At 45.6% G+C, this 14,226-nt stretch overlaps 1 protein-coding gene across 1 annotated transcript in view; it reads left to right on the top strand.

Annotated features, from left to right (window-relative positions):
• Nucleotides 1-304: 304 nt before the first annotated feature.
• The window catches only part of mop (tyrosine-protein phosphatase non-receptor type protein myopic), a 55,261-nt gene continuing 41,339 nt past the window's right edge, over nucleotides 305-14,226 (top strand). The window contains exons 1-6 of the mRNA XM_077644232.1: nucleotides 305-463; nucleotides 6,487-6,561; nucleotides 9,283-9,410; nucleotides 10,043-10,169; nucleotides 10,261-10,392; nucleotides 11,803-11,985. Of these exons, the coding sequence (XP_077500358.1) occupies nucleotides 377-463; nucleotides 6,487-6,561; nucleotides 9,283-9,410; nucleotides 10,043-10,169; nucleotides 10,261-10,392; nucleotides 11,803-11,985 (732 nt within the window). The 5' untranslated portion in view covers nucleotides 305-376. The remainder of the gene's footprint in view (nucleotides 464-6,486; nucleotides 6,562-9,282; nucleotides 9,411-10,042; nucleotides 10,170-10,260; nucleotides 10,393-11,802; nucleotides 11,986-14,226) is intronic.

Raw genomic sequence — 14,226 nt, 5'->3', positions numbered from 1 at the left:
TCTTCTTCACTTGCCTTGACGTGTCTGGTTTGACTTTGTGCATTTTTTGAATCTCGCGCCAAATTGTGATGGAGCGAGCATTTTTCTATGCACAAAAGCTTGTCGTGGCAGTGACTTAAGTTATAACATCAACAAGAAATATAATAAAAATTGCTAGATCAATACGTTTTTGCTTGCTTGTTTTATTTTTCATTCTGCCTTAATTCTGCTCTTTTTTTTTTTAACAGGTGGCGCAAAGAAGTATCCCACAACAGCGTCAGTGGCAGGGTTGTATTTGTCCACTTGCCGACTAAAAGCATTATTCTATTCAGTGGCCATCGCTGCCGCTAGCCACCCCACCGCCGATGTGCGAGGCGGCCAGCACGTCAAAGCAGTCATGGAGTCAGCTCCCCGTTTGCCGATGCTTTCCTGTGAATTAAAAAATAGCCCATCAAATGCAGAATTTGGTCCAGCCCTGAAGAAGGTAAGCGTGACGCTTTTTTTAGTTGGATTTGGACTGCCGACACTTGTGGCTAGTGCTCTGTTTACTTCCAGGACAACTCTGGTAAACAGTGCACTCGATTGCGCTTTCTTGCGACCTGTCATGATCTCAACATCACGGGACTCCCCCTGAGCGTCTCGTGCGTGTTTATTATATATGACTACACTTTTGCCTTTGTAGCTAAGAATGTCCGAAATGTTCGGCTGTCTAAAAGGGTAAAGTCAGCAGGTCTGAAACCGGGAAGAAATACACAGAAGCAACTGAAGTATTTCGTCCCATGGGCCTGTCTTTTGGCGGCCAGCTTTCTGAGCGCTGGATGGCAGCCTCTTATTGCAAAAATTGGCTTTGGAATTTTGATAGCTGAAGCCAAGCTTGCCTATCTTGCGCTGATCTCTCTGTATGAGCGCTCAGTGATAAACAACTTTCTTTGCCCGCTACCACAAATTTTCCGGTTTCATTCTCACAGGATGCTGCTTGAGCATTCTTGCACGTTGATAAGATATGTTCGATCTGAACTCGAATTAGATGGTTAAACTAGTTGACTACCTGAGAGGCTTGCTGGCTGGCCCCATGGTAACGCTGATATGCCTCCCATTGCAAATATGATTCCTGACCATTTTCGTAACCTTCGCCGTGTCAGTGTACCCATCTCAACAATACCTTTCTCTTGAACATCGAGTTTCTGTACTGATATGACCCATAAGAAGACAAATGATCCAGTTCAGTGTCTTTTTGTCTAAAGAAATCTTCAGAATTTTTGTTTTATGCGTGCTTATTGTCACGCTGTCAGGAGGAATTGCCACTCTCCCTAGCATAGTGTGGCCCGCCCTTATGTTTCAGACCGACTTCATCACAAAGATCAGTACCTTCGGCCATTTATAATATGTAGAGTTAAGCATATAACAACCGTGTTTGTTACAGTGGAGTAGTAAATTAATTCCGTGAATTGTACTCTACTCTCTGCATTGTGACTTTGCTCCTAAATTTTTGGCTTAGCTTTAGCATTTGTAGTTAGGAAGAATGACAAAACAAGCATATGCCTTGGACGTTACGATTTGCGTTTCTTCTCGGGCCTCTTTCATTTCCAGTTATTTTTCAAGTACTATGGGCATGCATGGCACACATTAGTTTTCCCAATTTTTAAAATTGTGCTATACCATCACGAAAGCGTAATCAGAGTCCCTCAATACTTTAAAAGCACCGAAAGACTCTGGCGTAATCTTTTCTTTAAAGAGCATTAGGAATAACGCTGGCCCTGTAGTACATATTTTTGGTGGTCTTATGTGCTTTCAATGCTAAGCAGGGGATCGAAAACTGCAGGAATTATTATTCAAACCTTGGGAGTCGGATTCATTTTGCGAGGCTTTCTACACATTTAATTTGTTGTTCTGCTTATAGATTAGAATAGAATGGTAGCCTCTTTTGAAGGCTGCAAAAAGTGACATGGGGCCTTGCCCAGAATTTACTGCTAGTCGTACAGTTTCCACACCATTTCAAAAGCCACTGTATGTCCCTAGGGCCCGTATTCTGGAAGTGTCCACATGGTGGATGTTTCCAAGTACCCGTGGCTTAAACTGGATGCGTTCTGTTACTCCAGAAAACTGCAAACACCACTGCCACTGGTGTTTTGAATCGCGTTAGCTGTGTAGAAGCTCCCACTGCCTTAGATCTAATACAGCCTTTTGTTTCTGCTTTCGAATGCTTTGGTATAACTTGCAAGTATTTATGCCACAAGTTTTATTATATTCACTTTAGCACTACTTTTATGGAATGGCAAGTGCACTCATAGTCGAGATGACATAACAGGAAAGAAGGGTTAGCTCTCGCCACAGAGCCGTCACATCTGTATTTGGGGCTGCAACCAGTCGGCATGGACCAAAGTGGATGCTGCCAGAAGTGGAATGTGGGGTTCGCGGTCGTGGGTCGACATAACCATGGTCAAGGCGACACCGTTCCCACTATCAGAACAGGAGTGCCGCTGAGTGAAGGAGTTCGTTGGTGGTGAAAGAAGACTGAGTTTATTTATAATTTTACAAGCGTAAAAATCAAAGGTGGGTTTTTTGTGGACAGAAGCCGCGTCGCACCTATATTCCGTTTCAAACATCATGTGCAACGCTGTCAAAGCTAGCACTATTGTTTGCGCTGCCTGCATCCGCGACCAAAAAGTAGTGCGTTATTTCTGGTGAGCGAAACATAGCAAATGCTTTGCCTGTAGGCTTACCATATGACACATTTGTTATGATCTTGATTAAATGCGCTGTTACTGCTGACAACACGTTGTCGCTTTCTCGTGCCACAGACCACTCGGGCACATAACAAGCGCGGAGTAACATGCCTCCCTTTATTTTCGCGTCTGGACTACTTCCGTACTTTTCACAGCGTTGCACCTGTTTTATGAAACTGAGTACAAATGGCTCTCTCACTCTACCATTGAAGTGCATCTGGCCGCTTAGGCACTCTGTCCTAACTTCCAAGTGACGGAATAGAGCTGTCTTCAGTGTTCCGTAATCATCCGTATTATCATCGGACAGGCTCAGTACGAGATAAGCAGGCTCAGGTGGCAAGAGGGAAACTAGCATGTAGGTTGAAATGTTTTTGTCCAATATTGACTTTTCACAGATACTTTTCAAAATTGTCAAGAAATTTTGAAATGTTTTCGCCTCTTGAATACTTGCTGCTGAGATTGCATCATATCCCAGTTTCCTTCGCCAATGCTCCAATTGACTTTTGCCATTATGCGCTTGTGCTCTGCCTGTTGCGTCTTTTTTGCACAGTTTAAGACTACCTACTTGTTGTGCATGTTCTTGGCACTCTGCTTTCTCATTCTCTGCTTTTGTCAAAGTTCCAAATCCTTCATTCTGGACTGTGCCTCGTAGCATCTCAAATTCAAGCTGCACTTTCTTCACCTCCCACTCCAGTTCCTCTATTTCCAGCTTCCTTTCCACCTCAGGTTTGAAGAGTTCCAATGTAAACCTGATTGTTTCCTCGTCGGCAGGTTCTAAAAGCGATTTACAAATATCTGTAACTCCTTTGTTCAGCGGCACTCCTGTCCTGGCGGTGGGAACCGGTGTTGACTTTACCGTGGTTCCGTCGAGCCACGACCCTGAACCCCACCCACAACACAGAACATGAGCACTGGTCTCACCACTGCCAAGGCATACTGATGTTCACAAGAGAGCACATCCTTTTCCGTGAATGAAAATGATGAGGGAACATTTGTTAAGTTGTGTTAAATGTCTTCTGTTTGTGTAGAATCGTGTGACTTGTGCATCAAATCAAGCTAGTAATCCAGCTTTGCAGGCATTTTCGGCTATCACGGTGCTTGTTTTTACTGTGTTAGCAGTGTAGTCCTCGTTCTGCAAGAAAGTGGTGGTGTGTGTTTGGGTAGGGGTGCTGGTGGGGGGATAGGTCTGAGCATTGTTTGCCGGATACAAAGGGCGTGGCCATGAAATTCAATCCAATCTGACAGGGATTTTCATCTTTCTTTGCTTTTATCATGCTTTATGCCATGTAAAGGCTTAAAAATGGGAATTTAGTGAAATTACACTTACCTGATAACACAATGCGTCTCAATGTGATACCATGTCAGCCAAGCAAAGCTGACAATGCACCGCTCCGGGTCATGCCAGTGTAGGGGACTGCAGTCGCCGTCGTAAGTCACATCACGAGGAAACGCCGCTTCATGCAGCATCAAGTTTCTTTGGGCTGAGTGTGGGCAGCGTGTGGTGGATTGAAATAGTTTGGGGCACCTTCTGGGCTCAGAAGGTGTTTCCTCCAGAGCACTCTCTGGTGGGTGTACCTCCATGCACCCACCAGTAGAAATGCATCTCCCACCTATGAGCCTCAATCCCACTACCCACTTCATCCTCCTGAAGGTCTCCACCCACCTGAAGCCCACGCAACAGTGGAATGAAAAATAAACGGCAAATTCAAAATCAAGGACACAATGAGAAGGCGATCGATGTAAAGACAAAATGTGCAAGAAATACTGCTAACGGAGATTTGTCACATCACATCATATGATCACCTGCTCATTTTTCCTTTGCTTGTTTTAGCGCGCTAGCACCGAGACCCCCACTCACCGACTTCGCCACACACTGGCGATGCGGGTTGCTCGGGAAGAGCAGCCTGGGGCTCACAAGCCCCACTGGTGGCAGCACCTGTCACCGCAAGGTAGTTGTGCATCGCTTAAAGGAACCATGAAATGGTACATACATAGAGCCCTTAGCTTTCGGGTAAAACCCTATTTTACCCGATTCTGGCACCCCGAACACATTTATTAGAAATCAGGTTAAACCCGATTTCTGCCCAAAAATGCCCCCTCTAGAGAACACCAAAGGCCAAGGGAATGAGTTGCTCATTAATATATATGCATATATGAAAGGGCGTAGAGAACTAAGTTTTCCTGAATAAAGCCAAAGACATCGCATGAAAATTAGCGGATATCCTGTGCAATTATTTCAGAGGAGTGTTCGTTCAACTGGCAGTCTTAAACCTCTTTCAACGCTTGTTATTCATAACGTGGCTTAATTTGAGGATATGCTCGAAAAGTTACTTTTAGAAGCGAGAGGCTAAGTCATGGGTTTTGACCAGGTATTTATTCGGCATCTTGTATCAAGCGCTATCCATGCTAATGACGTCCTGCTGCAGACCTCTTGCCTGTTTTAAAATAGTGTCTGTGATATTTAAGGACTGTTTTGGCAGTGTACAAGACAGGCAGGTCTCGCATGCACACGAAGTGCTTCTGAAGATTTGAGTTTGCGCAACGAAATAGTTATAATAGATTAGAAAAAAAATCTAATTTGGTGAACTTTTTTTTTTGTGCACAACCTGTCATTTCCTTGTTTATGAAATAATTGAGCAAAAAATAGGGCATTTTGTGTCCTGCACAACAATGAATGCTTGTAGTAAATTGTCTTTTGCTGAAAAAAAAAAAAGGACCCGAAAAAACCCGGAATATGGAAATTTTCACTGGATAACCTGATTTGTGCCTGAATTTGAACTAAAAAAATATCGCCTGATTTTTATGCCCCGAATCCTGGAAAAAATAAAAACCGAGAGTAAAAGGCCCTGTATATACTGAGGTTAGGAAAAGCGCACACGAGCAATCTGTATTCCATCACTCATCACTGCACCGCAAAAATTTTTAAGCTAGCTTCATTTACACTGCCGATATCAGTGATTTAAAAAGTGATGCCTCCCGTGCCCCCCCTCAATTCGTACTCTCCTCAATTCGTACCCGCCAGAGAAGAAATAAAGCAAGTTGGGGCTGCACCCCCTGTGGGGCTGCCCTATCCTGCCCATGCCACCTGGGCATGCCCAATGAGGAGGCTCGACCAGACAGGTGTAACGTTAAGAGACAGGAAGAGGAGGTAGGCCAGGGATCAAAAGCATGTTACTGACATCCTAGTCGAAATCAAGAGGAAGAAATGGGCTTGGGCAGGGCATGTAATGCATAGGCAAGATAACCACTGGTCCATTAGGGTGACGGCGTGGATTCCAAGAAAAGGCGAGCTTAGCAGGGGCCGGCAGAAAGTTAGGTGGGTGGATGAGATTAAGAAGTTTACAGGGATACGATGGCTGCAGCGGGCAAAGGACAGGGTTAATTGGAGAGACATGGGAGACGCCTTTGCCCTGCAGTGGGTGTAGTCAGGCTGATGATGATGATGACTCACAAAAGATCACCTTTACAGATCTGTTGCACTAGAATATGACCATCAGAATCATTTCAGGGTCCTTTTAACTGCTGCATTACTGTGCTAGGAGTGGTGTCAGGACTCCCAGCAGTCTGTGAACGTAAAGTAGAGGATGACCAATTGCACATGTATGGACATTAACCCATTAGCGCTATTGCATCATACCCTTAAAGTGGAGTGTCCCCACCAGTTTTAAGGTGCTAACACGAGTGATAAGACAATGCATAGTGCGAATCATAGCTAACGTGACTTTTTTTTTTTTTTAGGTGTGTTTAACTTGCATTTAACATCATTTTATTGCTTTTTCAGTACATTGCAGAGCATTACCTTGAAGACCCTGATTCATACAACAATGAAATCAGAGAACTGGAAGCCCTGCGCATGGTGAGGTTGTTTGACTTACGTGTGTACGGTGCGTGCGCATGTGTACAGTATTGTGCATTTTTATCGTGAAGAGTTTCAAAAATTTCTCCGCCTCAGCCGCTGGCTCATGCGGTGAAACTGCACACAGAGGTTGCATATTATGGTAACTTTTGTATCGTAGCAATATTGACAATGGTACTTACTTATTTGAGCCGTGCATGATGCGAAAACGTAATTGTCGACACCTAGAGATCAGCGAACCAAATATATAATAATAATTGGTTTTTGTGGAAAGGAAATGGCACAGTATCTGTCTCATATATCATTGGACACCTGAACCGTGCGGTAAGGGAATGGATAAAGGAGGGAGTGAAAGAAGAAAGGAAGAGAGAGGTGCAGTAGTGGAGGGCTCCGGAATAATTTCGACCACCTGGGGATCTTTAACGTGCACTGACATCGCACAGCTCACGGGCGCCTTAGCGTTTCGCCTCCATAAAAACGCAGCCGCTGCGGTTGGGTTCGAACCCGGGAACTTCGGATCAGTAGCCGAGCGCCCTAACCACTGAGCCACCGTGGCGGGTTCGAACCAAAACCCGCAAACGACCTTTTTTCACTGAAGGGCGGCAATGGCGCCATCTGTTTTTGCAGTGGAAAATGTCATGACAAGGCTGTCAAGACGAGCATTGCAAACAATATTCTTTGAAAAGTAAAGCCTCGTTAATTCAGTTTCTCTGATATTTTTTTTCCGCTTCCGCTCAGCTGAAAATGTTGTAAGCGCTTCAGTTGAAGCAGACGAAACGGCCGGAACAGCATATTCAAAGGGCCCGCACTTCTTGCAACGCTCGCCTCGGAGGCCTTGTCTTGACGTTTTCCACTGCAAAAACAGATGGCACCACTGCCACCCTTCAGCGAAAAAACGTCGTTTGCAGGTTTTGGTTTGCCAATCTCTACGTAGACGATTACGTTTTCACATCATGCATGGCTCAACTAAGTAAGTACCGTTGTCAAACTTGCTACAATACCAAGGTTACCATAATATGCAAGCTCTACGTGCGGTATCACCGCAAATGAACCAGCAGTTGAGGCGGGGAAATATCTGAAAGTCTTCACAATAAAAACTCACAATACTGTATATTATATGTGTGAACATGCACACAGGCATCGCTAACTCTGGGAGAACTTTTCTTGGCAATGAAGCTGAACCTGTAGAGCCAAAACAGGCCCTCTCTTCTTACACAGTGGAATATAGCCTACAGTTTCATTTTATACTTTCCTCTTAAAACAAAGCACGTTGGTAATACTTGTTATTTAAGGTATATTTTTAAAATAACTGCACATATTCAACCTTAGAGAGTCGCAGCAAAAAGCAGTTACTTTGATTACAAGGAATTGTTTAGGTATGTATGGTTACAGAAAGCTTCCGTAGATGGCACCAGCTACACCAGCAATGGAGTGAAGCAACTATCCAGCTAGCAACGTTCCGGGCAACCATCCTGTGGTCGAACTATTGGCAGAGTAACACAATTACAGACACACCATCGCAGTAGCATTCTCTTTACTACCAAAAAAAGTTGTTGCTTAGCGTAGACCTTTTCATTGGGCGAGAAGGATGTCGAAACGCCTCCTCTCTAGGCTGCTGCAAACTGGTGCCGCTGCCAGTTTCGCTGCCGCTGCCACCCTGCTGGAGCCAAGTGTTCACATCACCCCAGGAAGTCATGTGGCAATGCCAGGGAGCCCTTAATGGAAAGGTCTGTGGATAATTGCAGACTGCACTGGATGCAGTGCTGAGGGGAGGGGGTTGTGCAGCTCAGGGAAGGACAGAGGGGCTGAGAACCATGGCATGAGAACAGAGGAGGCAATGCATAAAGAGGGGGGTGGGGAGGGGGACGGGGGTAGTAGACGTGCCTGGTTAGGGCGCGTTCACACTTGCCAAAAATCCGGCGAGCGAAGCGGATTCGCTCACCGAAATAACTAGGGCCCATTCACATCTGTTGACGCCCAGGCGAGGCGGAACCGCCGTGCCACTGCTGTTTCTCGCTTTTCCACACCCTTCCCAGCCACCATGTCACCGCACGTGGCGTACAAAGATATGGTTAGAAAAGAGCATAAATCGATGCTGTCTGTGTACCATAACCGTATGCACGCTTACGTACGTAAACGCAGGCACATTCCCATTTTTAGTTCAGCGTATGCAAACAGACTCGCAACGAAACGCCCAGCCTAGTGCCGCCATCTGCTTGTCAGGACGGGAACTAGTACTGTCAACAAAACCGGCACTCCTCTTAAGCCTAGTAGTGGCAGAATCGTCACTCTAAATAAAAATAAAGCAAATTTATCACTTATATGTTTACTTATAGGTGAAGTGAAACGAAGCGATGGACCGGTGTCCCATTTATGGCCAGTGAACGGGCTGAAAAAGGCCGCGATAACGACAAAATTAATTCCGAGGCGAGGGGTCCTGCGTCGAAGGGCGCCGCCATGTTTGTCGCGGCGGTGGCGGCGAATGCGGAAAATTTGGGTCCAGGCTGATTGCCCTCGCTGCGCCGCTTTCCGCCTCCGTCGGCATCAAAAGAGGCCGAATTCGCTTCGCTTGCCGGATTTTTGGACAAGTGTGAACGGGCCCTTACTGTACCAGGTGCTGCTCGCCCTAGTGATGCCTCTCCCTCTCTCTCTCTCTTTGTATGTGTGTGTTGCTTTTTTCCCTTGTTACATCTTATAAAATTGTTGCTTGCCTTCTTTCAGGCTGCCTGCAAGGTGTCCAGAGACTTCACAGGCTGCAGTGTGCTCAAGCGATACTACTCCCAGCTGCTTTGTCTCCAGAGCAGATTTCCCATGACTGACGAAGGAGCGGCTTGCGTTCCATTCATGTGGTACGCTTCTTTTATTGACTGTTGTAAGGAAGGCTCAGTTACTGCTCAGAGTAGGTAGGACAGAGTGAGTGTCGAGGTGAGCGGATACAGTGCAATTCTCATGAACACATCTTGCACATTTGTTTGTGAAGCCTAGTTTTCATTGTTGTTGTTTGATTGATTCTGAGATGTATTTGTGTGCTTGTGGCTGCTGCAGTTAAAATTCACTTAAGGTATAGTGCACTGTCCTGTTATTGGTGGTGGTGGTGATGATGATGGTGGTGCGATTGTATAGGCAGGGTTAGCGTTACAGTGGCCTGTCGACAACTGCTCCGCGTGAGTCACTGATTTAAGTTATTGCGTCTCTTCCACTGTTTCATAACGCCAGTGTCCTCTAAAAACTTCGAGAGTGATTGTGACACTGAGCACCACTCATATTGAAAGCCCTCAGGGTACACGATGCAAAAGACATCGTCCAAGTCACAACTTTGATTTTTGAAAATGCTTGTACACTAGTGTAACAATCATTATTTGTTTTTTCATTAGTAGCAGTAATGCACACCTAGTGTCACTGGACACTAGTGGTTAGCAACCGTCATTTTGGTGGATGATGTCTAGCAAGTTGTAGAATGTGACTGAAGCCAACCATGCAGGACTGACATCTACTCTGGAATGGTATTCAATATCATGGATATCAAGTATGAGCAAGCCAGCATTCTCTATAATATTGGTGCTTTGCATTCCAAGCTTGGGGCCCTTGAGAACCGGAGCAGCTCTGAGGTACTGTCTTCTTCTCGGTGACTTACTTTCTACGATTTGTCACATCAGTTTTGTGGCTTCCATTTACGGATCATTGGTTCATTGTTTCCAGGGAATGAAGATAGCCTGCACGCATTTTCAGTGTGCTGCATGGGCCTTGAGTCAAGTGAAAGACCTCTTCCCACAGCCCAAGGGCAGTGACATGTCCCATGATCTCCTGCTCTTCTTTGTAAACATTTTCCTGGTGGGTAACACTCTGATAATGTTTAAGCTGCTCATCAGATTCTTGCATGTGTAAAAGGTTTAGTCTTATGCATAAACAAATTCAGCTTAGTGGTAGATTTGTACCGTTTGGCAAAGGGCTTTGGATTTTATTACTGACAGTGTCATATTTTCTTTGTTTAGATTTTGGAAAGTGCACTGCCAAAATTAGCTCTTTCACTTTTCAGTTCATTGATATCTGTGCATAGCATCTGTGTGCATGCCCAGCAAGGTGATTTGCCTGATGCAAATGTTGTCATAAGTAGGCCTATTGGTTGTTTAGGGTCCTTCATTTCTGTGGTCCTATGTCTTATTATCACTGGTTTCTTCATTTGTCATACTGGTATGCTCACATAATTGCCGGAAGTGAAGGAATATGTCCTAGAGATGTTTGTTAAAGGGTCTTTTACTTATGTCCCCAAAAATGCTTTTGCATGCTGTTCCAAACAAGCTTCTACTTAGCTAAATGGTGTAGCTAAAGCTTGCGCCAAAGGTGAACTGTACAGACAACTCTTGCCTTTTTAATGCGACAGCGTTAAGGAGCTTGTGTCGCAGAAAAGCGGCATCAGAGGCATTGGGATGTGATAAATCCTGATTGGTCGATACGGTCATTACATCACAGTCACATGACCTCAGGCAGCAATTTCAAACACCCCACAATGCTCACGTGAAAAGTGACATCACTTGTGGAATGAAAGTGAGTAAGGACATTTAATGCGAATTAAAGGTCACTGCAAGTCTCAAATGGTTTAACTTTATTAAGTAGTTCATTTGGCTTAAAGAAAAATTTAAAAGAATTTTAGGCAGGATTCGAACCACGACCCTTCAGCTGTGAGCCAGACACGCTACCAACTGGACCCCACTAGCCACCCTTGCATGGCTTGGGAACAAGGGGAAGTTTATATGTACCTATGTCGTGTCATCTTTCATGTAAAGTGGCATCTTACGGCTGTATCTTAATGAGTATGTGTGTAACTAGAGAGGATCAAGGGTCATTATTGCATCATATACTTAAGGCAAAGCATACCCCCTAATTTTTGTCAAATACATGCCACTGGAGCCATGTGGATTAGTGTGTATTCTAGCTCTTGTATGGTCTGCTTCAGGATTCTGAAAGTGTGTGATTTTCTTCACAGTGCACGGTATTATTGACCCTGCACAGCACACTTTTGCCATACCTGTGTTCAACATTGTAAAGTATTAAAGTTGATGCTGTGAATATGTGATTTTAGTTTTCACATGCAGATTTTTCACATTGTGCTGTGAGCTGGCATCTCTCTACAGAAACTGAAATTAATTTTGCCTCTTCAAGTTGCACAATATCCCTCTGGTACAACATTGTACTTGATTGTTAGTGCCATAAACACTTGTTTCTCTATTGTTACCTCATTAGGGCCAAGCTCAAGAATGCATTCTGGAGAAGTCTATGTTGGACCGGCGCAAGTCTTCCATCACAGCCAAAGTGGCTGCTCAAGTTGTTGAATACTTTCGTGCAGCTGTGTCGCTTCTGCTTGCGGGCTCATCAAGTTCCGATTCTGGCTCCATACAAGAGATAGTTGGCTCTAAATTGACTAAGGTATGTTTAAATATTAATTGGCGTAACTTCTGATGCAGTGTGTGCAACTATGCACAGACGCACGTTCTTGGTGCTAAAGGCACTGGAATGAGCGGGGAGGGGCTGGCCTTAGAAGGGTGTTCTTCTGTGTCCATGTCTCTTTACTGTACCATGTAACCTTGTAGGCCTAGAAAGCACTTCGTATTGGTTAGGTGTGTCCTTTTCATTCATAAGTATAGTTTCGGGTGGCATCATGAATTTAGTATCTTGTATATCGTGCCACATCTTTGCTTAATTTTCAAGTCCTGTTTCAATCTATCCCCGGCAGGGGGGCGTCTGCAGCTTGCAGGCGTTGGTGAGTGGCGACACCACAGGTTCCCGAGCATCCGCCGGGACATCCCCGCGAGGGGATGATGGTGAACAGTGCATCACCACGGACCCGAGCACCTGTGCCTAGCCCTGCGTGGCATCGCCGTGTCCAGGGAAAAGGGGATCCTGGTGGTTGAGCTAATGCCGAGCGTTGGGACCCTTAAGGCCCCTCGGCGGAGGCAACACACCACTTTGGCCCCAGCTTCCTGTAGACAGCACCTCCGGCCTGACCCGACCGGGGGGAATCGGCAGTCGCCTTTTCCTATCCTGCCCTCCATCTTTCACTTTCCTATCTCTTTCTCGCAGCTCTCCTATCTCCTACTCACTTCTTGGTTTTTGCTTTTTTCCTGACCCGCCGCGGTGGCTCAGTGATTAGGGCGCTCGACTACTGATCCGGAGTTCCCGGGTTCGAACCCGACCGTGGCGGCTGCGTTTTTATGGAGGAAAAACGCTAAGGCACCCGTGTGTTGTGTGATGTCACGTTAAAAATCCCCAGGTGGTCGAAGTTATCCCGGAGCCTTCCGCTACGGCACCTCTTTCTTCCTTTCTTCTTTCACTCCCTCCTTTCCCCCTTTTCCTTACGGTGCGGTTCAGGTGTCCAATGATATATGGGACAGATACTGCGCCATTTCCTTTACCCAAAAACCAATTATTATTATTATTATTATCTTTTCCTGGCGGCGAGGGCTAAACTTGTGTGACCAACTACCCTGAGTTGTGTCATATTTGGTTATTGATGAGGTGTACAGCTGGCGTGGGCAGGACTTGCTTTCAAGTTCCGGTCCCGTCCCCTTGTTGGACTCCATGGTGGGTGGCTGGCACCATGACCGAAAAACAAAATTTTTTTATGGCTCCCCCACTTTAAAAACAAGATCGCTTTCTCAAAAGAGGGCAGAACGAGGCAGATGAATTCTTTCAGAAAAGAAAGGTAACTTTTCCCAAATATTACGTGATCCAGAGTGAAGAACAAGATAAGCAGGCAAGAATAATATCCCCCTTCCTTGTGTCAAAGTGCTTGACAGAAACCTTAGGCATTGGCTTTAAGCTCTCAAAAATGGCCAGCGGCGATTTATTGCTCGAACTATGCGACAATGTCCAACACTCCAAGCTCTCCAACCTAATGTCCATAGGGGAAATCCCTGTCTCCGTGACTTCTCATCGCTCATTTAACACTGTCCGAGGCGTAATATCCGAAAATGATTTTGTTCACATCACTGAAAAAGAAATGCTCGAAGGGCTCACCGACCGAGACGTCATTGATGTCCACCGAATCAAAATCCAGAAGGACAATGAGGAAATAGACACAAAACACTTGATCCTCACGTTCAACGCCAGCACATTGCCCGACACAATTGACGTGGGATATTTGAAAGTCAATGTAAGACCATACATACCCAACCCTCGCAGATGTTTCAGTTGTCAAAGGTTTGGCCATGGCTGACAGAGCTGCCATGGTCGCAAAACTTGCGCAAAATGTGCTTCAGATGATCACCAGTCTGATGGATGTGATGCAGCCCCGCGCTGTGCAAACTGTGAAGGAGACCATGTTTTATACTCAGGGCATGTCTGTCCTGGAAGAAAGAAATAGAGGTAATCATCATAAAGACGAGGGAAAACATTTCATTTAAAGAAGCGAGAAGGCATTTTGCGCTTACAAACACATTCTCCTTCACAGCAAAACAAAACTTTGCTGATGTGGTACGCAGGGGCGTAGCACCACACAGCACTCTGGCACTTGCCACGGCCGCTTTCACAGAGCCTATGGCAGGGCCATCCACGCCCCAGGCAGGGTCAGCGAAAGCTGCCCTGTCATTGCCAAAGCAGGGAGCGCCGGTCCATGGGTCGGCATACCGCAGGACCTCCCTCCGTCGGGAGAGGCCTGAAGCTAACACA

The sequence above is a fragment of the Amblyomma americanum genome, chromosome 1 (genome assembly GCF_052857255.1).
Source record: "Amblyomma americanum isolate KBUSLIRL-KWMA chromosome 1, ASM5285725v1, whole genome shotgun sequence".
NCBI lineage: Eukaryota > Metazoa > Arthropoda > Arachnida > Ixodida > Ixodidae > Amblyomma > Amblyomma americanum.
The sequence above is the reverse complement of the archived record's forward strand: the minus strand, read 5'-3'. Positions and strand labels throughout refer to the sequence as shown.